This window comes from Geotrypetes seraphini, chromosome 6, assembly GCF_902459505.1.
Source record: "Geotrypetes seraphini chromosome 6, aGeoSer1.1, whole genome shotgun sequence".
In the NCBI taxonomy this organism is placed as follows: Eukaryota; Metazoa; Chordata; class Amphibia; order Gymnophiona; family Dermophiidae; genus Geotrypetes; species Geotrypetes seraphini.
This window is the reverse complement of record NC_047089.1, coordinates 99,527,165-99,553,137: the sequence shown is the minus strand read 5'-3', so window position 1 is coordinate 99,553,137 and position 25,973 is coordinate 99,527,165. Positions and strand designations below refer to the sequence as shown.

Genomic DNA, 25,973 nt, shown 5'->3' with positions numbered 1-25,973 from the left:
TCAAAGACTTGCCCCGTTATCAAGGGGTTATGCCGGATTCCCACAAGGAGGGTTTTGCCACGTTCATGTCCAACTTATCTCAGCTGCGTCTATACCTGTTTCACGCTGTCTACGACGCATTTGAACTGGCCTCCAGGGTATCCGCCTTTGCCGTGGCGATGCGCCGGCTGGCTTGGCTACGTACCCTGGACATGGACCCGAACTTGCAGGAACGTCTGGCCAATCTACCCTGTGTTGGCTCTGAGTTATTTGATGAGTCCCTGGAGGCGGCGACCAAACGTCTGTCGGAACAGGAGCGCTCTCTTGCCTCCTTGGTCCGTCCTAAACCTCGGGCCCCGCCGCAGAAGCCCTTTCGGCCTCCCCCGAGCGATACCCCCAGAAGTCAACGCCGGCCTTCTCTAGGCCTCCGCCCCGCCGCCCGCCGCAGCGGGGTAGGGGAGGCCAACAAAAACCTCAGGCGCAGGTGACGCCCAAGCCGGCGCCGTCCTTTTGACGGGAAGAGCGGATGGGGGCGGGCCCCCTCCGCGCTCTCGCCGATCCCCCTTCCTATAGGGGGTCGACTCCGAGCCTTTTCTGCGGCCTGGACCGGGATCACATCAGATGCTTGGGTGCTCCGGATTATCTCCAAGGGCTACTCGCTCAATTTCTTGATCACGCCGCCGGAACATCCGCCGGCTGCTTCCCCATTCAGCCAAACCCAACTTCCCCTTCTTCTCGCGGAAGCGAGGGCCTTGTTGAGCCTTCGGGCGGTGGAACCTGTACCCCCCGACCAACGGGGGCGGGGGTTTTACTCCCGTTACTTTTTGGTCCCAAAGAAGACAGGGGACTTACGCCCCATTTTGGACCTCCAGAAGCTCAACAAGTTCCTAGTCCGGGAGAAGTTCCGTATGTTGTCGCTTCCGGTGTTGTATCCTCTTTTGGAGGAAGGGGATTGGATGTGCTCCCTAGACTTAAAGGAAGCATATACTCATGTTCCGGTGCATCCCGCCTTCCGCAAATTCTTACGGTTTCAAGTGGGGGAGTTGCACCTTCAATACCGGGTCCTCCCCTTCGGACTGGCTTCGTCCCCTCGAGTCTTCACGAAGTGTATGGTGGTGGTCGCTGCAGCCCTGAGATCTCGGGGGCTCCAGGTCTTTCCCTACCTGGACGATTGGCTGATCAAAGCGTCGACCAGGGAGGGGGTTATCTCAGCGACCCGACAGACTATCATCTTCCTTCAACGTCTGGGGTTCGAAGTGAACTTTCCCAATTCTCATTTGTGCCCGACTCAATCCCTTCAGTTTAATGGAGCCGTGCTGGACACGGTTCGCCTTCGTTCGTTCCTCCCCCCTCCTCGGTTGGAGGCCCTACTTCGATTGAGTCGCCAGGTCTCGCTGATGCCTGTAGTATCGGCTCAGCGCATGATGGTTCTTCTGGGCCACATGGCATCGACGGTCCACGTTACTCCGTTCGCCCGCTTGCATCTGAGGCTTCCTCAGTGGACCTTGGCCTCGCAGTGGCGTCAGGATCGCGATCCAGTATCTCGTCCAATAACGGTGACTCCTTCTTTGAGACGCTCGCTCCGTTGGTGGACCAACTCTTCCAATCTTTCCGGGGGTTTGCTCTTTCTCATTCCTCCGCATCGCAAGGTCCTGACCATGGACTCCTCGGAGTACGCGTGGGGGGCTCACCTCGACGGTCTGCGGACTCAGGGTCTATGGTCGGCAGAGGACCGTCTTTGTCACATCAATGTGTTGGAGCTTCGGGCCATTTTTCTGGCGGCTCGAGCGTTCTGCCACTTGCTACACGATCAGCTAGTCCTCGTGCGGAAGGGCAACCAGGTGGCAATGTATTATGTGAACAAACAGGGCGGAACGGGCTCTTGATCTTTGTGCCAGGAAGCCCTGCGCCTTTGGGAATGGGCGGTCTCCCAGAACATATTCCTGCGTGCGGTTTACATTCAGGGAGAGAGGAACTGTCTGGCAGACAAACTCAGTCGTCTTCTCCAGCCGCACGAGTGGTCGCTGAACTCCCGGGTTCTACGCGAGGTCTTCGACCGCTGGGGGACTCCTCAGGTGGATCTGTTTGCCTCCCCGGAGACTCACAAACTGCCCCTCTATTGTTCTCAGATGTACTCCCGGGACCGTCTCAAGGCCGATGCCTTCCTTCTCGACTGCGGGGGAGGTTCCTTTATGCGTTCCCTCCTTTTCCTCTGATCTTGAGAACGTTGGTACATCTCAAATCGACCAGGGCCACTATGATTCTCATTGCGCCTCGTTGGCCCAGACAGCACTGGTTCTCCCTGCTCCTTCAACTCAGTGTAAGGGAACCTCTGCTTCTGCCTGTTTTTCCCTCTCTGCTGTCTCAGAGTCGGGGTTCGCTGTTACATCCCAATCTTCAGTCTTTACATCTGACCGCTTGGTTCCTTTCCCCTTGACTTCGGTTCCTGTTTCTCAGTCGGTGAGGGAGATTTTGGAAGCCTCGCGCAAGCTCTCGACTAGGCTTTGTTATTCCCAGAAGTGGACCAGATTTTCATCCTGGTGCTCCTCGAACCATCTGGACCCGAGTTCGGTTCCAGTGTCTTCGGTGCTGGAATATTTGTTGCATCTGTCTAAGTGTGGGCTGAAGACGACTTCCATTCGGGTGCATCTCAGTGCCATTGCGGCGTTCCATCGGCATATCGAGGGTCGGTCTCTTTCTCTTCATCCTCTGGTAACTCGTTTCATGAGGGGTCTCGTGAATGTTCATCCTCCTCTGAAACCTCCTCCTGTAGTTTGGGATCTTAATGTGGTATTAGCTCAACTGATGAAGCCTCCTTTAGAGCCTATCGACAAATCTCATCTTAAGTTTCTCACTTGGAAGGTGGTCTTTTTGCTTGCGCTCACATCCGCTCGTCGGATTAGTGAGCTGCAGGCTTTGGTTGCGGCTCCACCTTTTACTGTGTTTCATCATGACAAGGTGGTTCTTCGCACCCATCCGAAATTTTTACCTAAGGTTGTGTCTGATTTCCACCTCAATCAGTCCATTGTTCTTCCGGTGTTCTTCCCGAAGCCCCAGTCTCATCCTGGTGAGGCGTTGCTTCACACGCTTGAGTGTAAGAGGGCGTTGGCCTTTTATCTCCAACATACCAAGTCTCATCGGAAGGATCCTCAATTGTTTTTGTCCTTTGATCCTAATCGGTTGGGACATCCTGTTTCCAAGCGCACCTTGTCCAACTGGTTGGCTGCTTGTATTTCTTTTTGCTACGCTCAGGCTGGCCTCACGCTCCATGGTCGAGTCACGGGGCATAAGGTCCGGGCTATGGCAGCTTCTGTTGCTTTCCTCCGGTCTACTCCTGTGGAGGACATATGTAAAGCTGCCACTTGGTCTTCGGTTCATACGTTCACCTCCCACTACTGTCTGGACACTTTGTCCAGAAGTGACGGCCGGTTTGGCCAGTCGGTGTTACGTAACCTGTTTTCTTAAATTGCCATCCTCCCACCTGCCCTTTTTTTTTGGTTGGCTTGGAGGTCACCCACATGTGAGAATATCATGCCTGCTTGTCCTGGGATAAAGCACAGTTACTTACCGTAACAGGTGTTATCCAGGGACAGCAGGCATATATTCTCACAACCCGCCCTCCTCCCCGGGGATGGCTTCTTTGCTGGTTATGGAACTGAGGACCACGAGGTGGGGATGTGCCCTCTAGTGGGCAAGAAGGCATGCACATGCGTGGTGCAGTGTAGCAAACTTGAAACTTCAATCAAGTTTGCTTGAAAAGCTGTCCGCGCTGGGGCTCCGTAGATGACGTCACCCACATGTGAGAATATATGCCTGCTGTCCCTGGATAACACCTGTTACGGTAAGTAACTGTGCTTTTCTGTTAATGCACCTTTTCTCTGGAACAGCATACCCAACTACTTGCGGGAAAATACAACATTGATCAAATTCAAGGTCATGTTAAAAACATTCCTTTTCCGAGATGCCTTTGTAACCTAAACTGTCCTTTTCAGGACAACTTAGATTTATTTTTAAGTAATGTTTCCATTCTGTTTCCCCAACCTTTTGTTCTTCCCTTTAAGTGTTTTCTCTTTTTCCATCAATTGTAATTTCCAATCCCTTCTTCCCTTTTGGTCCTGTTCGTCCGTGTCTAAATCATTTTGTGATTTTTTTTTTCTTCTCCCCCTGGTCTGTTTTAGCCTAAATTATTTTTTTAATTGGTATAATATTAAGGTATTTTGTACACTGCCCAGAAGGTTCGAGTGGTTGGTAAAGTAAATTTGAAATAAACTTGAAACTTATAGGAAGAAAAGGAAGAAGAGTAGCATTATATGTTAAAGATCATATTAAAGCCACACAATTGCAGGATCTGCATAGCAAGGAAAAGGCACTGTGGATCAATTTGGAAAGAGGGAATGATGAATATATTTACATTGGTGTGATATATAGGCCTCCTTCATAGATTGAAAAAGTGGACAGAGATTTAATAGTAGACATTCAGAATATATCTAAAAAAGGGGAAGTTTTATTAATAGGTGATTTTAACATGCCAGATGTTGATTGGGGTATCCCTATTGCAAGGTCTTCTACAAGTAGGGAGATCCTGCATTCTCTACAAGGAGAACTGTTCCAGCAGTTGGTAATGGAACCCACTCGGGAAGGGGTCATACTGGACTTAGTGCTTACAAACGGGAAAAGTGTTATAGTGGGTGATCATCTGGCATCCAGTCATCACTACATGGTACAGTTTAATATTAAGGTGGGTATAGAGAGGGCTTATTCAAAAGCAAAGGTCTAGACTTTAAAAAAAACTAACTTTGTTCGGATGGGGGATTACGTCTGAAAGAAGTAGAAATGCAGTGAGCAAAACTGAAAGGAGTAATTGTAAGAGTGATAAACCTTTTTGTGTGGCAAGTAAGTAAAAGTAAGAGAAAAGGAAAGCTGCTTTGGTTCTCAAAAGTAATAGCTGAGAAGGTAAGGAATAAGGAGTTAGCTTTCATAAACTACAAAAGATCACAGGAAGAGAAAGACAGACAAAAATATCTGGATAAGCTAAGAGAGGCTGGTTGTGTAGGCAGGAAAGGAAGGATACAAATGGAAGAAAAAAAATAGCTGACGGTAAAACTGGGAGAAGACATTTTTTAGATATATTAGTGATAGGCATTGAAAAGTGCACTACATTTTTGTAAAAGTGTGTGTAGGTTGTTTTTTTATTTTGGGGGAGGGTGTCAATGTTTATATAGTATTGTGAATTGTTTTATTTATGGTATGTTTTACTATTGTGTATATTTTATTATCCCAGGACAAGCAGGCATGATATTCTCACATGTGGGTGACATCATCTACGGAGCCCCAGCGCGGACAGCTTTTCAAGCAAACTTGATTGAAGTTTCAAGTTTGCTATGCTGCACCACGCATGTGCATGCCTTCTTGCCCACTAGAGGGCGCATCCCCACCTTGTGGTCCTCAGTTCAGTTTTTTCCGCGGAGCCAGAAGCCCTGTGGAATTTGTGCTCTCTTCGATTTTGCCTTCTGACACCGCGGCTGAGTGTTTCTTTCTCGGTCGCTGTGCTTAATTTGTTTTTTTATTTGTTTGTGTATCAGTTTTCGTCTTTAAAAAAAAAAAAAAGATTTTCCGTTCGGCTCCGGGGGCTCCCGGTGGCCGCGGGACCTCGTTCGTTCCCGGCCGTTTTTTGTGTCCATGTCCCGTCCCTTGACGGGCTTTAAAAAGTGCTCCCGGTGCGATCGGCTCCTTTCGATCACCGATCCCCACCGGTGGTGCTTACTTTGTCTGGGTCCTGAGCACCCGACCGACTCCTGCACTCGGTGCTCTACTTTTCAGCCGAGGGCTCTCCGTCGCCGTCGCGCTCGTATGGCGGAGCTCTTTGCTGTGGACCCCGCGGTGGGGAAGGCCTCGACGTCGGCCCCGGCCTTGACCTCGGCCTCGACTCCCTCGACCTCGCCCCGAGAGCCCGCTTCGTCGAAGCCTGTGTCCTCGACCCCGAAGTCGACGAAGGGTAAGTCCTCACTTCCTTCTTCTGTTCCAGCCTCGAAAAAGCCATCCTCGGGCTCATCGACGGGGGCGGGTGGGTCCTCGGCTCCGCCCCGAGCATCGAAGTCGGGTGCCCCGCGGGAATACTCGAGACCTAGGTCGCCCTCGAGGGAGCACCCGCCGGCCCAGGATCTGTCGGCTATGATGGGGTTCCGGTCTTCCAGGACTTACTCCGTGCGCTCATTGCCTCGGAGCTGTCCGGTGCCCTCGTGCACCTCCAGCCAACTTCGGCCTCGTCTGCCCCGGCTTCGGCTGCCTCGGTCTCGGTACCCTCGACTTCGGCCCCCGGGGGGGCTGCGGCCTCGGCCCCGACCTTGCCCTCGACCTCGGTTGACCAGCCTGAGCGGAGCGTGCGGCCTCGGGACAAGGCGCGGAGGGTTCGGAGGATCTCTTCCTCTTCGAGGTCCTCCCGGGGCTCCTCGCCCTTGGGTCGGCCTCGGGTGAAGCGTCGGTCGAGGAAGCCCAAACGTCAACGGGCCTCTCCTCGACGACGTGGTTGCTCCTCGCCGACCGGGGTGGAGACTCTGCGGTTCTCCGAGCTCCGCCTCGATAATCCGAGGCTTTTCCGTTCCTCCGAGGTTGAGTGTTCGAGGGACTCTTCGCCGAGACGGAAGGGGCGTGTCTCGGTGTCCCATACCCCGGGGACTTCCCGCAGGGGTTCCTCGGGGCATGGGCGGTCCCCGACTCCGTCGAGGTCGCTCGGTGCGGCTTCTTGGGGTTCGGGGTCTGGCACGGGTAAGGAACCTCGTTACTCCCGTGAGGCTTCTCCTTCCTTCTTGGCGACGCGGACTTCTCGATCTCCCTCTCCGCCTTCGAAGCCCTCCTCCTTTTCTAGATTTGTGCTTGATATGGGGAGGGCTTTGGACCTTGATCTGAGGTCAGGTTCTCAATACACAAAGGAATTTTTGGAGGAGCAGGATTTGCCCTCTCCCCCCAGAGAGACTCCTCGGCTCCCTCTCAATAAGGTTCTCCACCAGACCTTCCTGAGGAACTTGGACTCTCCTCTTACAGTCACAGCGGTTCCATCGAAGATGGAGTCTAAGTACCGCACAGTCCCTTGCAAGGGCTTCGATAAAGCACAGCTGTCCCACCAGTCGTTACTGGTGGAGTCGGCGTTGAAGAAGTCCCAGCCTTCTAGGGTCTCTGCTGCAGTCCCCCCCGGGCGGGAGGGACGGACCCTGGACAAGTTTGGTCGTCGCCTCTATTCCAATTCAATGATGGCTGCCAGGGTCCTTAATTACACATTCACCTTCTCGTCCTATTTAAGGCAGATGGTGAAGGCGTTGCCCCGGTATTATGGGGTCATGCCAGATTCCCATAAGGGGGATTTTGGTACCTTTATGGCCAATTTGTCTCAGCTGCGTCTCTACCTTTTTCATGCAGTTTACGACGCGTTTGAGTTGGCCTCTCGTGTATCCGCCTTTGCGGTGGCGATGCGCCGCCTCGCATGGCTCCGTACCCTGGATATGGACCCGAACTTGCAAGAACATCTGGCCAATCTTCCATGTGTTGGCTCAGAGTTGTTCGATGAGTCCTTGGAGGCGGCGACCAAATGCTTGTCTGAACATGAGCGCTCTATCGCCTCATTGGTCCGTCCTAAACCCCGGGCCCCGCCGCAGAAGCCGTTTAGACCTCCTCCGCGGTGATACCCGCAGAAATCGACGCCGGCTTTCTCGAGGCCTCCGCCCCGGCGTCCCTCTCCGCAGGGCAGAGAGTCCCAACCAAAGCCTCAGGCGCAAGGGGCGTCTAAACCGGCTCCGTCTTTTTGACGTGATGCGTGGATGGGAGCGGGCCCCCTCCGCTCTGTCGAATGACCCCCTTCCCATCAGGGGCCGATTGCAGGCCTTTCTTCCAGCCTGGGCCGGGATCACGTCGGACGCTTGGGTGCTCCGGATCATCTCCGAGGGTTACTCGCTAAACTTCTTAGCCACGCCGCCAGATCATCTGCCGGGGGCTTCTCTGGGCTGTCGAGACCAGCTTCCTCTTCTCCTGTCAGAAGCCAGGTCCTTGTTGAGCCTTCGGGTGGTGGAGCCGGTGCCCCCGAACCAAAGGGGACGGGGGTTTTACTCCCGTTACTTTTTGGTCCCGAAGAAGACAGGGGACTTGCGCCCCATTCTGGACCTCCGGAGGCTCAACAAGTTCCTTGTTCGGGAGAAGTTCCGTATGTTGTCCCTTCCAGTCCTGTACCCTCTGTTAGAGTCGGGGGACTGGATGTGCTCCCTGGACCTGAAGGAGGCATATACTCATGTTCCGGTGCATCCCGCCTTCCGCAAGTTCCTCAGGTTTCAGGTGGGGGGGTTGCATCTCCAGTATCGGGTCCTCCCCTTTGGGCTGGCTTCGTCCCCTCGAGTCTTCACGAAGTGTATGGTGGTGGTCGCAGCAGCCCTGAGATCTCGGGGGCTGCAGGTCTTTCCCTACCTGGACGATTGGCTGATCAAGACGTCCTCCAAGGAAGGTGTTATTTCAGCGACCCAACAGACTATCACCTTCCTTCAACGTCTGGGATTCGAAGTGAACTTCCCCAAGTCTCAGTTGTGCCCGGCTCAATCCCTTCAGTTTATCGGGGCCGTGCTGGACACGGTTCGCCTCCGTTCGTTCCTCCCCGCGCCACGGTTGGAGGCCCTGCTTCGATTGAGTCGCCAGGTTTCGCTGCTGCCCTCAGTTTCGGCACAGCGCCTGATGGTTCTGCTAGGCCACATGGCATCGATGGTCCATGTCACTCCATTCGCCCGTTTGCACCTGAGGCTTCCTCAGTGGACCTTGGCCTCCCAGTGGCATCAGGATCGGGACCCAGTCTCCTCCCCTATAACAGTGACTCCGTCCTTGAGACGCTCGCTCCGTTGGTGGACCAACTCTTCCAATCTTTCCGGGATTTGCTCTTTCTCGTCCCTCCGCATCGCAAGGTCCTGACCACGGACTCTTCGGAGTACGCGTGGGGGGCTCATCTCGACGGTCTGCGGACTCAAGGTCTATGGTAAGCGGTGGACCGTCTTTGTCACATCAATGTGTTGGAGCTTCGTGCCATTTTTCTGGCTGCTAGAGCATTCTGCCACCTGCTACACGATCAGATAGTCCTCGTGCAGACGGACAACCAGGTGGCCATGTATTATGTGAACAAACAAGGGGGAACGGGCTCTTGGTCCCTGTGCCGGGAAGCCCTGCGCCTTTGGGAATGGGCGGTTTCCCAGAACATCTTCCTGCGTGCAGTTTACATTCAGGGAGAGAAGAATTGTCTGGCCGACAAACTCAGTCGTCTTCTCCAGCCGCACGAGTGGTCGCTAAACTCCCGAGTTCTGCACGAGGTCTTCGACCGCTGGGGGACTCCTCAGGTGGATCTGTTTGCCTCCCCGGAGACTCACAAACTGCCCCTCTATTGTTCTCGGATGTACTCCCCAGACCGTCTCGAGGCCGATGCCTTTCTTCTCGACTGGGGAGGGAGGTTCCTTTATGCGTTTCCTCCTTTCCCTCTTATCTTGAGGACGTTGGTTCATCTCAAGTCGTCCGGAGCCACTATGATTCTCATTGCGCCTCGTCAGCACTGGTTCTCCCTGCTCCTTCAACTCAGTGTCAGGGAGCCTCTGCTTCTGCCTGTTTTTCCCTCTCTGCTGTCTCAGAGTCGGGGTTCGCTGTTGCATCCCAATCTTCAGTCTTTACATCTGACGGCTTGGTTCCTTTCCCCTTGACTTCACAGGTTTCTCAGTCTGTGAGCGAGGTTCTGGAGGCCTCGCGCAAGGTCTCGACTAGGCTTTGTTATTCCCAGAAGTGGACCAGATTTTCTTCCTGGTGTTCCTCGAACCATTTGGATCCGAGTTCGATTCCGTTGTCTTCGGTTCTGGAATATTTATTGCATTTGTCCAAGTCTGGACTGAAGACGACTTCCATTAGGATGCATCTCAGTGCTATTGCTGCTTTCCATTGGCATCTCGAGGGTCGATTTCTCTCTCTTCATCCTCTGGTGATTCGTTTCATGAGGGGTCTAGTGAATGTTAATCCTCCTCTGAAACCTCCTCCTGTAGTTTGGGATCTTAATGTGGTTTTGGCTCAACTGATGAAGCCTCCCTTCGAGCCTATTGACAAATCTCTTCTTAAGTTTCTCACTTGGAAGGTGATCTTCTTGCTTGCGCTCACGTCCGCTCGTCAGATTAGCGAGCTGCAGGCTTTGGTTGCGGACCCGCCCTTTACTGTGTTCCATCATGACAAGGTGGTTCTTCGCACCCATCCTAAATTTTTACCTAAGGTTGTGTCTGATTTCCATCTCAATCAGTCCATTGTTCTTCCGGTGTTTTTTCCGAAGCCCCACTCTCATCCTGGGGAAGCGGCGCTTCACACGCTTGACTGTAAGAGAGCGTTGGCTTTTTATCTTCAACGCACCAAGTCTCATTGGAAGGTTGCTCAATTATTTTTGTCCTTTGATCCTAATCGGTTGGGACGTCCTGTTTCCAAGCGCACCTTGTCCAACTGGTTGGCTGCTTGTATTTCTTTTTGCTACGCTCAGGCTGGTCTCGAGCTTCATGGTCGGGTCACGGGACATAAGGTCCGAGCGATGGCAGCTTCTGTGGCGTTCCTCCGGTCTACTCCGGTGGAGGATATCTGCAAGGCTGCCACTTGGTCTTCGGTTCATACTTTCACCTCCCATTACTGTCTGGATTCGTTGTCCAGAAGCGACGGCCGGTTTGGCCAGTCGGTTTTACGTAACCTGTTTTCCTAAATTGCCATCCTCCCACCTGCCCTTTTTTGGTTGGCTTGGAGGTCACCCACATGTGAGAATATCATGCCTGCTTATCCTGGGATAAAGCACAGTTACTTACCGTAACAGGTGTTATCCAGGGACAGCAGGCATATATTCTCACAACCCGCCCTCCTCCCCGGGGATGGCTTCTTTGCTGACTATGGAACTGAGGACCACGAGGTGGGGATGCGCCCTCAAGTGGGCAAGAAGGCATGCACATGCGTGGTGCAGCATAGCAAACTTGAAACTTCAATCAAGTTTGCTTGAAAAGCTGTCCGCGCTGGGGCTCCATAGATGACGTCACTCACATGTGAGAATATATGCCTGCTGTCCCTGGATAACACCTGTTACGGTAAGTAACTGTGCTTTATCCCAGGACAAACAGGCAGCATATTCTCACATGTGGGTGACGTCATCCACGGAGCCCCGATGCGGACAGCCTCGCAAGCAGACTTGCTTGTAGAACTTTAGAAAGTTCACAATTGCCGCACCGCGCATACATGAGTGCCTTCCCATCCAACCTAGGGCACGTCTCCTCAGCATCTTCTCAGTTTTTCATGGAGCTTTGGCTTTCTACTTGCAAAGAACTAAGCCACACAGATCTGCTCCTCAACTTTTTGTCTCCTTTGATCCAAACAAGTTGGGACATCTGATTTCCAAGTGCACCATCTCCAATTGGTTAGCTGCTTGCATTTCTTTCTGCTATGCTCAGGCTGAACTGCATCTACAGAGTCGAGTCACAGCCCATAAAGTCAGAGCCATGGCGGCGTCAGTAGCTTTCTTTATATCTACTCCTATTGAGGAAATCTGCAATGCTGCCACTTGGTCATCAGTTCATATCTTCATTGTCTGGATTCCTTTTCCAGACGGGATGGCCATTTTGGACAGGCAGTTTTACAAAATTTATTCTCCTAAATTGCCAACACTCCCATCATCTCATTCTGGTTAGCTTGGAAGTCATCCATATGTTGAGAATATGCTGCCTGCTTGTCCTGGGTTAAAGCACGGTTATTGTAACAGGTGCTATCTAGGGACAGCAGGTAGATATTCTCACAACTCACCCACCTCCCCTGGTTGGCTTCTTAGCTATCTGAACTGAGGAGACGCCCCCTTGGTTGGGCGGTAAGGCACTTGCGTATGTGCGGTGCGGCAGTCGCAAACTTTCTAATGTTCTACAAGCAAGTCTGTTTGTGAGGCTGCTCGCATCGGGGCTCCGTGGATGACGTTACCCACATGTGAGAATATATGCCTGCTGTCCTTGGATAACACCTGTTACGGTAAGTAACGGTGCTTTTTGTACCCCGTCTTGAATTTTTAGATAGTGTGGGTTATAATTTTCTTTAATTAAATATATCATTCACATAAAAAAGGAATAGATAGAGAAGTAAATATTTACTGGTCGATTTTAAAAGCATTTAACCTGCCAGAAGCAGCCACTGACCCTTGTGAAAACAGGCTATTTTGGGGACATTCTAAGGGTAGAGTCAGCAGTTGGCCAATTAAGTTATGAGATACAGAACTTAACTAGCTAGGATAACTGCTTAAAGGGGACTGCATAAATATAATCCTATCTCTATGTGATAATCCATAGCCGCTTAAGTTCAACTATGTTTTAACCGGCTCCACATAAATTGTTTATTCCGTGCTAAAGCCTGGACGTGGCCTAGAATTGAATATCCATGAATAACGCCAGTTGTGATCATCAAAATGCTCACCATTGATGACCTTATTGTTTTGCAGTTTGTTTTTCTTTATTTTTATGTGCTATTTTGTGCTTTAAATGTAAACTTCGGCACTATATTTAAATCAATTTGAATGCAAAGTGACGCTGATGTACAAATATAATTCAACAGGGAGAAATTATCTCACTGCATTAATTACCTTCATTCAGTTTTATATTCATTAATAATTCATGGTTCCTCAGCGGGCCACCACATACTCGATTACTCTCATAGTACGTGGCTTTATGCTCACCCTCCTCATTGGAGCCAATTTATTTTATAATTTTATACTTATTTGCAATATTATAGGTGTGTTATTCACTACTGCGGATACTTAGCTTTAAGCTGTTGGCTTGTTAGCAAGACGCTGTGCTTGGGAGTTTTTACGAAAACACCAACATGTTTCGCCCGTGTATATTAGTGGGCTTTCTCAAGGTTCCAACTCCCTGTAAGATATAAAATGCAAGTCTAAATTATGCTAATCCACCTTCCCAGCTTATTAAAGCACTGTTGCCAAGTATAATTATCCAAAACGTGTTTAAATCATTCTTACCGCTCATAGACATTCGGCCGCCAAAGCGCCTAAGCGAAATGGCGGACCGGCTTAAAATCACATGATTTATAGGCTCCCTCCCCCCCGTACGTCACTGTCCACCATTTTGTAAGCAGTGACGTCAGGGGTTGGAGTCAATTCTTTTATAATTGGGTACATTGAATCTCTATGAGACAAGGGGAGACCTCAAGACCTAACCCGATATAAAATCCTGGCTTGTGTTAAATGAGGGAAGCCCACTCTAACTCGCTGGCAAGAATGGGAATCTACACAAAAGAGACTAATAAGGGCGGAGTTACATGGGAGCACTCTTGTTCAATACCTAAAGAGTGCTATGATACCTCGAGGATTACGGATCCTTAAAGAACCCATGTTGATGGGCATGGATAAGTCTTTCATGGATAAGTGGACCGCTATTTTAAACAGATGTTCCCGAGACTTGATGATCCTGTTGGTGGAGACCACGACAGTGATCGAACATGACTTGAAGGTGAAGTGTGTTGATATGGAACAAGAACTGCAGAGGAAAATGGAGAAGGAGGAATATGACAACAAACGAAAAGAACTTGATGTGATGCTACAAGACCTACGCGATTCAGTCAAACAAACTAAAATAAAAAAATGGAAACGTGATGAAAGGGATTACACCACAGGAAAGGTCTATACCTGGAACAAAAGAAATATTCCAACACAAATCAAAACTAAAAAGAAAATAGCATTTGATGCATCCTCAACTGATTCTGAAGCACTGAGTGGTGATTCAGGAGAGACTTCGGTCTCGAAGACGTCGGGGGAAGAACCTCAACAACAATTCATCAGAGCCCCAAATACAAAGACCAGAAACAGAGGAAGGGGCCAAACTCGGGGCAGAACAACGAGGATGAAATAACATCTTTAGTAATTAATCTATCTTCCACGACACTAACATCAAGCCAAAACTCTGTGCTCCAGTTGGGTTTGGGTTATGTGATCCAGGAAAGACCAGATTTCTTCACTCTTAAGATAGCTTTCCATAAATTTATAAGGAAACTAAACATCAGGTTATTTTTCCAAACACAGACGGTTATTTCCGACCATGAAGAGTTGTCCATCGTTAAAAAAGAATCCAAGTGGATACCTCCGGGACAGTTAGACCCAGCACTACATACATTTAAAGAACTAGTACTGGATGGGCTAACTAAATATGAAAGAAGGTTTAAATCCTCTGACATGCAATATAACCTTACTTACCAACAATATCAAGCACTCCACCAACTTCGGGATATGGATAACATCATTATCACCAAAGCGGACAAGGGAGGGGCAATAGTGGTTCAAGATCTTCAAAATTATCAGGAAGAAGCAGATAGGCAATTACAGGATAAGACAGCTTATAAGGTCCTCTCACAAGATCCGACAGGCCCATTAATGAAAGAAATTTTTTCATTTATTACCCAGTATTATGAGCAAGGCCACATTACCACCAAAGAGTACCAGTTTCTCTTGGAAAAACATCCTAGAACCCCGACTATCCGCTTTGTGCCGAAAATACATAAAAGCATCATTAGGCCACCTGGGAGACCCATAGTAAATACTAGAACCAGCTTACTAGAACCACTCTCGAAATTTCTAGATGTATTCCTAAGGACAGAAGCAGCAAAGGTACAATCTTACTTGAAAGACTCCTCACATTTTCTGAGGACCCTCCAGGAAATAGCTCCCCATAACGGATCAATTCTTGTTACTCTCGATGTAGTGTCTTTATATACAAAGATCCCCCAGAATGAAGCTCTCTCTATTATTAAAGACACCATAGAGAATAGAACTGAACATCAGAGAATTTCCAACTCTTTTCTCTTAAGATTAGCTGAATGGATTCTTAAAAACAGTTTCTTTGAGTATAAGGGCATTACATATCAGCAGACAGAGGGGGTTGCAATGGGAGTAACAGTGGCCCCATCTATAGCCACCCTATACGTAGGGAAGTTTGAGACCGAATTCATATACCCTTCGATATTTTTCCAGTCCATCCAGGTCTGGAAAAGATTTTTGGATGACATTTTTATATTATGGGATGGGTCGGAACAAGATTTGGAGAAGTTTTGCATATGGATTAACACCTTAAATCCACATCTTCAATTTGTTGCTCACCACAGCAAAACTACAATTGAATTTCTTGACATCCTTATTAATAAGGATGATACAGGGATATATTCCACCCTATATAGAAAAGGTGTAGCGAGGAATACTCTTCTTCATTTCAATAGTTACCATCCATACCATCTTAGATATAACTTACCGATCAGTCAATATCTGAGAATACGAAGGGTATGTTCGACCTTAATTGAATTCAAAAGGGTCGCCAAAGATCTGGAGGGAAGATTTCTAGTAAGGGGGTACCCTAGAAAAGCTGTTAGACAAGCTTATCTTAGGGCTAGGTATGCCCAGAGAGATCTTTTATTGCAAGAAAAACCTAGGGATAAAGAGGAAGATCGTCTCGTTTGTGTGCTGCCCTACTCTGCAGCATCAGGAGTATTAATCTCCTACATCAAACAATTTTGGCCTATACTGAGTTTACATGAAATCTTTACAGAACTCCCCCTGTTTTCCCACCGCCGGGGTAGGACCATTGGTCAAGTACTCCTCAAATCTGAAAGGGTGAGAATGGACCCTAGTAAGATCAAGGGCCATGAAAAATGCCAACAGTGTCAATGGTGCCATTTGACACTGGAGGGCCCCCAATGGACTGACCCTCAGTCGGGGTACGTAATCAATGCTAGGACTAATACCAATTGTAAGTCTCTTCGAGTCATCTATGTGATTGTATGCCCTTGCAATTTAGTGTACGTTGGGCGTACCAAGAGAGCGATTAATGTTCGTCTTAACGAACATAAATCGCGGATTACAACATTAGCTATACAAGCTCCGATAGTCCAGCATTGTATTGATAAAGACCACGGAATCCACCAATTAAAATGGAGAGTTATAGACCATATGGAAGTGAACGAACTAAAAGGGGATTGGGAACAGAGGCTTAACGTGCTTGAGCAGCGGTGGATTTACCGCTTAAACTCAGTAGCTCCATACGGACTTAACAACGAGTTAGAGTGGGCTTCCCTCATTTAACACAAGCCAGGATTTTATATCGGGTTAGGTCTTGAGGTCTCCCCTTGTCTCATAGAGATTCAATGTACCCAATTATAAAAGAATTGACTCCAACCCCTGACGTCACTGCTCACAAAATGGTGGACAGTGACGTACGGGGGGGAGGGAGCCTATAAATCATGTGATTTTAAGCCGGTCCGCCATTTCGCTTAGGCGCTTTGGCGGCCGAATGTCTATGAGCGGTAAGAATGATTTAAACACGTTTTGGATAATTATACTTGGCAACAGCGCTTTAATAAGCTGGGAAGGTGGATTAGCATAATTTAGACTTGCATTTTATATCTTACAGGGAGTTGGAACCTTGAGAAAGCCCACTAATATACACGGGCGAAACATGTTGGTGTTTTCGTAAAAACTCCCAAGCACAGCGTCTTGCTAACAAGCCAACAGCTTAAAGCTAAGTATCCGCAGTTGTGAATAACACACCTATAATATTGCAAATAAGTATAAAATTATAAAATAAATTGGCTCCAATGAGGAGGGTGAGCATAAAGCCTCGTACTATGAGAGTAATCGAGTATGTGGTGGCCCGCTGAGGAACCATGAATTATTAATGAATATAAAACTGAATGAAGGTAATTAATGCAGTGAGATAATTTCTCCCTGTTGAATTATATTTATTTTATGTGCTTTATGCATTTGTATGATTTATATGATGCATTTTATTATAATTGTACATACCTTGAGTGAATTACTCAACTCGGTGATGTTTTTACATATTCTAATAGTATTTGTCAAGTTAATGAAGGTGTGGGCATAGTGCTGAAAGGTTTTAAAAATATATATATTTTATTGAAATCAATGCAAATAACCAGATATGGAAATAGTACAGTTAGAAACAATAATCACATTGTACAATCACATTTTATGTTTTCTCCCACTCCCTATCCCCCTCCCTACCTATGGTATCCAATAAAAAGTTCAAGCTTTCTCTAAAAAAGATAATATAAACTGGTCACAAGTTGAGTACCGTATTTTCACGCAGATAACGCGCACCCGTGTAAAACGCGCACACGGGTATAGCGCATAGAAACCACGATTTTATGTACAAAAACTTTTGTATACCGCGCTCACGGGTATACCGCACATGCAGCCCGACTGTCCTTTCGCCCGCCCCGACTCTCCTCTGGCCACCCCGACTCTCCTTTCGCCCTCCCCGACTCTCCGTGCGCTGTCCCGACTATCCGTTCACCCTCCCTGACTTTCCGTGCACTGCCCCGCCTCTCCGTGCGCTGTCCCGACTCTCCGTTCACCCTCCCTGACTTTCTGTGCACTGCCCCGACTCTCCGTGCGCTGTCCCGACTCTCCGTTCACCCTCCCTGACTTTCCGTGCACTGGTCGGGTTGGGCCCATGTGCCTCAGGCCGCGCCCCCAGGTGGGACCTAAGGCTCCAGGGCCTATTCTGATTGGCCCACGCGCCTTAGGCCCCACCAGTAGGCGGAGCTTTGGGACGGATGGGCCAATCCGGCCTCATTCCGTCGTTGGCTGCCTGCCGGACAGGCGGGTTTGGCTCCCGTCTGTCCGGCCAACTACCAAAGGTACGGGGAAGGGGGGTGGGGGTGTCGTGGGGGTCGGCCAGGGGGGTCGCGGGTCGGCTGGGGGGGCGGTCGGAGGTTCTTGGGGGGGGGGCGGTCGTTGGAGGGAGGGGGGTTTGCGTCGAGGGCAGGAGGGCCTGAGATCCCTCCTGCCCGTAATGTAGCGCGGGGTGGGGGTAGGGGGTCGCCGTGGCCAGGAGGGTTTGGGCTCCCTCCTGGCCCGATATTGTCGGGGAGTTGGGGAGTCGGCCGGGCAAGAGGGCTTGGGCTCCCTCTTGCTCCGATCGTGGATGCGGGTGCGAGTGGGAGCGCGTGCGAGCGGTCGTTCGGGGTGGGGGTGCGAGCGGTCCTGCTGGGGGGGTGAATCGGGCGTCGGGCGGGGTGGGAACTATGTAAAAAATTTTTTGTATACCGCGCTCACGCGTATAACGCGCGAGGGGTATGCGCGGTAGGTAAAAACGCGTATAACGCGCGCGTTATATGCGTGAAAATACGGTAATCTACTTTGAGCAGTTGATGTTAATGAGTTCCAAATTAGTTCCCAAGTGAACTGTAGGGTTGTCTATATTGGTTGTTCTCCACCGTTGCATCTGCAAAAGTTGTATAAGGCGTGCCCTCCACTGTGCCAAAGCGGGAGTGTCTGAGGTTATCCAACACATCAATATTGTCCTGATACCCAAGAGAAGAGTGCTGAAAGTTATTAAGTGAGAAATACTGTGATTTACATGAAAAATTTTACTTTTTAAAGTGCCAGTTATCAGAAAATTGAAGATGAAGTTAAAATTAGGGAAGAGAATGTTAGTATTTCTGTGAGAGGTATCTGGCAAAGAAAAATAAGAGGGATTGTGAACATTGGTTTCACTCTTTTCTTGAGAAAACACACACTTAAAATAAAAACAATGTACCTTATAAGTAAGTAATTTGTCCTACAATTTCATTAACCTGGTATAGGAATATTTTTTTAAATCTACTTGACAGCTGCTGGAGGCTAAGAAAATGTTCATAGTTTGTAAGCATATCCAATAGGGAAGATAGAAAGTGTGTTGTGGTTCTTTTTTTTTCATTTGTAATAAACATTTTTTTGTTCTTATTTTCTTTTTTCAAATTTTCTTAGGGCCTCTTATGAAGCCGTTTAGCGCGGGCTTCTGCGGTAACGGCCCCAAAGCCCATAGTGATTTAAAGGGCTTCGGGGCTGTTGCTACGCAGCAGCCACTAGCACGACTTTGTAAAACAGGCCCTTAGTATCTTATTTTGGTTGCTTATGTTTAGTAAAACCTAAATATTTACTTGTCCTATAGATTCCAGAACACATTGGCATGGATCATGGTCTTAAGCCCTTTTTTTTTTTTTTCTTAAAAGAATAAGACTTTTATTCTTTTTGGTTGCTATCTCATTCAGAACTGGCCATCTACTAGAGCTATGGCACTATGGACCTATCTCATTCAGAACTGGCCATCTACTAGAGCTATGGCACTATGGACCTATCTCATTCAGAACTGGCCATCTACTAGAGCTATGGCACTATGGACCTTCACTTGAAACAGATCAAAGTTACTCTCTCTCCCTGTCTAAGGTCTGTAGACTATGGCTTCTTCCAGAAACTGGTGTGCCATGCCCCTTAATCTTAATTTGTCACTATTGTACTATGTCTTGGAGCCTTTCTTCTATGGAGGCTTTCTTTACAATATCCCCAGCTGATTTCATGCTTAACAGCATGATAAATTGCCACTGAGCCTTTAAGTTTTCAAGTTGAGCTCTCTTTCTCATAGAACAAATTGTTTGACTAGGTAATGATGTCATAGTGTTTCTGCACTGACTATATACTTCCAAAATAAAACTCAGATCTTGATGACATTAATGAGGATCATTTTGTTCCTTTTGAGGTTCTAATACTTAAACTAGGGTTTGAGATCAGGGTAGATGGGCAGGAATATATTTTGAGAATAAACTGCTAAACTTTCTTCTAATAAAATTATGGTAAGCTATCAGTTAAAATATATCCAAATAATTGTGAAAAGAAAATAAGCTAGCATATAGGAAAGTTGTAAATGTCTGTAAACTGTGATCTTATTGTACAGGCAAAATTTTAACAGAACTAATAGTCCAGGCTTCCAGAAGAAGGTTCCATTTGGAAATGAAAATACCAAACTTGAATTGAGAAGAATCCCTCCAGAACTAAATAACATTAGCAAACTTAATGAACACTTCAGCAGATTTGGTACCTTGGTGAATTTGCAGGTAAGAATTGCATAATAACAACTCTTGCAGATATTTATTCTGATTTACTTAAGGTTATGAAATATGGTAGTTTCTGATTGATTAAAGTACATTTTAAGTATGATATTATGCACTCATAAGTCATCAGCTGAAAGTACTAAGAGGAATAGTGAAATTCAAGGTAATAATGATAGGACAAAAGAGATGATTGTGAAATGCTTTAGTTGTGAGTCTTTACCTAGTGGGAAAGATTGTCATAAAACTTGGCAAGAACAGCTATTTTGGGCTCAAAATGATCACTTCCTTTTAAATGAACGCATAATTTAAGTAGTAGGGAAGATAAAACCTGTCTATTATTGTTTGATTCCTCAACTCCCTCCCCCACCAGCTCAATCTGTGATGTATAGATTTTTAAACCAATTAGGAAGATAGAAGCATCATAACTGGGAATTTTTATCAGCAGGGGTCTAGCCTCTGGTAGTAGATTAATTGTAGCTCCTATGCCTAATAAACTTATTCTGGCAAGAATTAATTTCTTAGAACAAGGCAAAATAATAGCCAAATTAATACAAATTTACCCACACTTAAACCAAAAACTTCAAAATAATCTTAATAATTTTTTCAGACTATCAGTCATGTAGCCCTTCAGAGCTTTCACGTTACATTCTATAACATTCTTCATAGATATGGGTATTTTTAAATAACTAGGTATATAAATTTCAAGTAAGAAATTTATGTATCTAATTATTTTGAAATAACAGATCCATGAAGAATATTGTAGCCTATGCTTCAAAGTGAAAGCTTTGAAGGGCTACATGACTGATGGTCTGACCAAAAGTTATTCTTGAACTTATTTTGAAGTTATTGGTTTGAAAATGGGTAATTTTTTACTAGTTCAATTCATTTGTTGTTTGATAAATGTAAGGGACATAAGATTAGTTTAGCCCAGGACAAGTAGGGAGGTTAAAGGGTCGGGGCCTGGAGAGCGTCTCCATCAGGCAGCCTTGGGACCTTTGCTAAGTTGGCCGCCTCCTTGGAAAGAGGAAGTTGCATCATTGGAGGAGGCTGGCCACTAACAAAGGCCATGAGGCTGCCTGATTGAATCAATAAAGTAATGCTAGTGGCAGCTGTGTGAGGAAGTTAAGAGCACAATGAGCTGCTGTTTCTAGTCCAGGAGGGTTGGTGAGAGAAGATGGTGATAAAATATACAATGGCAGAAGGAGACTTACAGTGCTGTGCATCCCCTGATAATGGTGTGCATACCCCCTGGGGTATGCGTAGCACTGTTGAAAACCTCTGCTGTAGATGACTCCACATGCAAGGTTTCTGGTCTGCTCAAGAAAATCTGAGAGCAATCTGGAATGCTCTAAATCAGTGGTCTTCACTAATATATATATATATATTTTTTTTTTTCCCAAATATCTTTATTGATATTTTCAAAATATAAAAACATTAGATAAAACAGTAACAGTCCAAATAATGAACAATAACAGAAAGATACAATATTTATAATGCTGTGTAAAGAAGGAATATAAAGTTATAGATCACAAAGCCTATATCTGGTATAAATAGTTTAAATGTCTTTACAATAAAGGTCTAAAGGTGCCCAGATGTTGGAAAAGCTAGGGTTTGATTTATTTTTAATGACTGTAGCTTTCTCATAATTTCTAATTGTACAAAGATGGTTCCATCATTCCATATAGTTAAGCTGTGAATTATTTTTCCAATGATAGACAATTAAATGAAGAGCTAAAGCCAACATAATATTAAAAAGTTTGGCATATTCAATTTAGATATCTGGATTTGAAGACTGCAAAATAATAGTTTTGTAAGTAATGGATGGAGGAGTCACCAGAGATAAAATCAGACAAATCTTTTTCCAAATGAACTTTCAGTACAGTAATACATTTGGACAGTAAAATATTATATGAGAAAGCGATCCTGAAGCTTTATGACATGATAAGCATAAATAGAATTAGGTCCTTTTTTAAGGTAGCGAGCAATTTTATTGGGGTCCAATATGCTTTATGCATGACAAAGAAAGTGGATTGGGAGATTGAAGCTGACATTGTTGGGCAAGCAGGTTTGGACCAAAAGACCTCCCAATTGATTCCTTGAGGAGAATATGTCAAGTTCCATCTCCCATGATTGTTCTATACAAATGTTATATTGGACAGTATCATTTTGTAATTGTTTATAAATTATGGAGGCTTTTTTATTTCCCAATAAAAGGTAGGTAAAGTTAGAAAAGTTCTGATAGGTATAGGAACCTTGAGAAGAGGAGTTTAAGTGTTTATGTATTATTTTTAAGATTTTACATGGTATTTTTGCTCCTCTTGTTCCTCTGCTATGGAATGTTTATAGATTTTCATATGCGAGACATTCATCGATTTAAACTTTCTCTTCCTTCTAGCAAAGGAATTCAAGGAGTTAAGAATTTTAGCAGCTCTCTGGTGTTTAAATTTTCCCAATTATGGAATGAACTCCTCTAATTTTGAGGTGTCCCAGTTCCTTCCAACTCTTCTGTAAACTTCTAAAAACTTTTTTATTCGCTAAACATTTTGAAAACTAACTCTCTTGTATTTCAGTTTACTTTATTTTTTTTTATTTATTGTTAACTGCAGCGAGCTTTCTTTGGTTGGAGACCCGGTATATAGGGTTAAGTTTTAGTTTAGAAATGGCAGGTACATGGTGTAATAAGGAGATAGTTTCCATGTTGAGTAATTGGTCATTAACAATAAGTTGAGGCGTATGGGAACAGACTTAAAGATCTCAATCTGTGTACTTTGGAGGATAGGCGGGAGATGGGAGATATGATAGAGACTTTAAATACTTATGTGATGTGAATGCATATGAGTAGGAAAGGAAGCTCTGGAATGAGAGAGCATAGGATGAAGTTAAGAGGTGATAAACTCAGGCGTAATCTAAGGAAATATTTTTTTTACAGAAAAGGTGGTAGATGCATGGAACAGTCTCTCGGAAGAGGTGGTTAAGAGAAAGTAAGCTAAGGAAATACTTTTTTACAGAAAAGGTGGTAGATACATGGATCAGTCTCCCAGATAGTTGAGAGAGACTGTGTCTGAATTCAAGAAAGCCTGGAAGAGATATTGGTTACTGCGGATGGGCCATTTGGCCTTTATCTGCCATCGTGTTTCTGTGTTTCACCCCTAGGTTCAAACTGTGAGTCGACCCTTGGGCTTTTGAGAAGACGTTTCTGGTTAGGGCAAAGATGCCTCTGGATCGATTGGGGAAGGGCATGATGAGCTGGGAGTAGTATTTTTCTTTGGCACTTGATATTGCTTGTTTGTAGACATTTGACTGTATTTTCCAGGCTTCTTTGTCTGAAGCTAGTTTTCGTTTTGCATCAAGTAGTCCACTTGTCTATTTACCTATGGACAAGTGGACTAAGCTAAAACCCAATGAATTTCAGAGATTTGATATGTAATTTAATGGTCCATTACTATTGGACTTACAGACAACTGGGCCAATCATCTCGAGTGTGAATAGCATTGGCCCACTTGTCCGTAAACCATATATGCTTTTGAACAGGTGTAAATTCTGTGATATTTTTTCCCCAAATATAATAGTGTATTTCCCTTCGGAAATAGATTTTAGTCTGGTCAATACCTCAATCAAACCGTGCCCAACCCACAGACTCTTGAAATATCTACATCCATGGATTTCATATGCAAATATCAAGTTTTGATATGGGATTTTATATGTAAATACCTATATTTACATGTGTAAATTGCAAATAAGCCTCTAAGCTGCTTAAAATAGCCACTGTTGTATAACACTTTAAGTAATGGCATAACCAAGAATTTCTACTTTAGGTTTGTTTTGAATAGGGATCAGTCATATAAAAGAAAAATGTGATATTTTGTGCATTTTGATACAGTAAAATATTAATAGGAGGAATAGTATATATTTCTGGTTTTATTTTGAGAAACATTGATAAAATTACTATTTTTATTTGCTGTGTAAATGTAGATTTTTTGATAATGCTATATAGAAAAGAAAGTTAAGATCTTATATAGCCCCAAGAACTTGGAAACTTTAAATATATTATGCTTTTTATGTTAAACAACTATTGCAATTTAAAAGATATGTATCTGATGTTTAGGTTGCCTATAATGGTGATCCAGAAGGGGGACTTATCCAGTATGCAACACACGAGGAAGCAAAAAAAGCTATTTCAAGCACAGAGGCAGTATTAAACAATCGCTTTATTAAAGTGTATTGGCATCGAGAAGGCAGTGCTCAACAAATGCAACCTGCAGCTCAAAAGGTAATATTTGTTATAACATTAGAAAATGCATGTTTATTATTGCAAATATTTTCAAGTCGACTATTAGAAAATATATATACTCCCATGTATTTAAAATGAATAGTTAAATTGCAGACATACCCAAACAGGAGATCTTACCTCCTCAAGGTAAAGCAAAGAAAAACAAAGGAGGAGACCTGTGGTGCTCAATCTTTTTATTCACTCAAGACACGTACGTGTTTTGGCCATGAGGCCTGCCTCAGGGGTCTAAAATAAAATGATTAAAAACATAAAAACCATATATATGACTACAAAGTTAAAAGAATATATAATAAAGCATATAAATCATGAGACATCATTTTTATAAAACCCCCAAAAAACATGATACCATTATATTAAACATATACCAATCCAAACTTTAAAACTTCTATATATAAAAAGTATAAAATCAATATGTCAAAGCACATATCTTGTATCTTGAAGATTGTGAAACCAAATAAGAGGGAAAAAAAGGAAGAAAAAAAGAGAATGAGAAAAAGAAGAAAAAAGGGGGAAGGGGGGAAGGGGAAATAGGTTGGGGTGAAGGGGGGATGAAAAGGAAGAAACCCCCCCACAAAAAAAGATTAAACCCAAAGAATAGGGGGCAAGAATGAAACCAAAATAATAGTGAAACCAAAAAAGAAAAAGAGGAAAGATGAAACACATATCCTTTGGCAATATCATAAACTATTGTATAATGATTAAATGATAAAAGACAAATATTGTTACAAAGAAACCTATTTGTGAAGACCACATCACTTTTTAGAATGTAGATACATAATGTGATTGCAACATTATTGTGTATGACATATATATATAATAAACCAAAATTTTTTTTCAGCATTATAATTAACAAGAACGCTTTATAATAAATGATGATTACATAACCAATGAAAGAGCATTAATAAAACTACAGATATTACTGAAATATAAGCATACTCAATCAAAACACCATATTTGTGTACATTATGAAAAACAAAAATGAAAAGCAAAACTTATATAATTTTAATCCTAAAAACTTCTTAAAATAAATAATGATTTAAGATAAATACGTTACAACATATGAAAGTAACTAGCATTCTTAGTTGCAGAATAGATGATTGCACCAATTATCAAAACTCATGAAATGAAATATATTATATAAGTAGGGTATGGATCATACCTTTTCCTCAATGTAGACTACTTTCTATGAATGTCCTCTATACATAAAAAGTGCATGCGTAAAGAGTATTTAGTCAATATTTGACAATTGAAGTAAAAAGGACAAATTAATGATAAAAAAAATGAGAAACAAAATTGCAACATACCTTATACGCTTCTCCCTCCGTATTCGCGGGTTCCGTATCTGCGGATTTGCTTATTTGCGATTTCTCTGCTACTGACTCCGCCCCCCAAAATTACATCATCATTAAAGTTCTTTTTCGTTTTACTGTACCAATAAAAGTTTATCACTTAACATTCACTCTGAAAATTGCTGCATCCATGCTTTCTCCCACAAATTTGCTGCTTCCATGCTTCCCAGTGTGCACTGAGAAAAACGCTGCTTCCCAGCATCCATAGTGAGAAAGGCTTCTTCCCAACATGCTTGCCTAATCCAAGCCCAGAAATCGCTGCTCGCAGCCCAGAAATCGCTGCTTTCTAATCCAAGCCCAGAAATTGCTGCTTGCTGCTCCAGCCCAGAAATTGCTGCTTGCCTAATCCAATAGTAGTAATAGTGGCTTATTTAAAAAAACGCGAATAACAGTTGAAAAGTTATTTG

At 45.1% G+C, this 25,973-nt stretch overlaps 1 protein-coding gene across 7 annotated transcripts in view; it reads left to right on the top strand.

Moving 5' to 3' along the window:
• The window catches only part of RBM26 (RNA binding motif protein 26), a 946,655-nt gene that overhangs the window by 410,492 nt on the left and 510,190 nt on the right, over positions 1-25,973 (top strand). For all 7 annotated transcript variants that reach the window (XM_033948169.1, XM_033948166.1, XM_033948165.1 and 4 more), the window contains exons 11-12: positions 19,770-19,929; positions 24,032-24,196. In XM_033948169.1, coding sequence (XP_033804060.1) covers positions 19,770-19,929; positions 24,032-24,196 — 325 coding nt within the window. The remainder of the gene's footprint in view (positions 1-19,769; positions 19,930-24,031; positions 24,197-25,973) is intronic.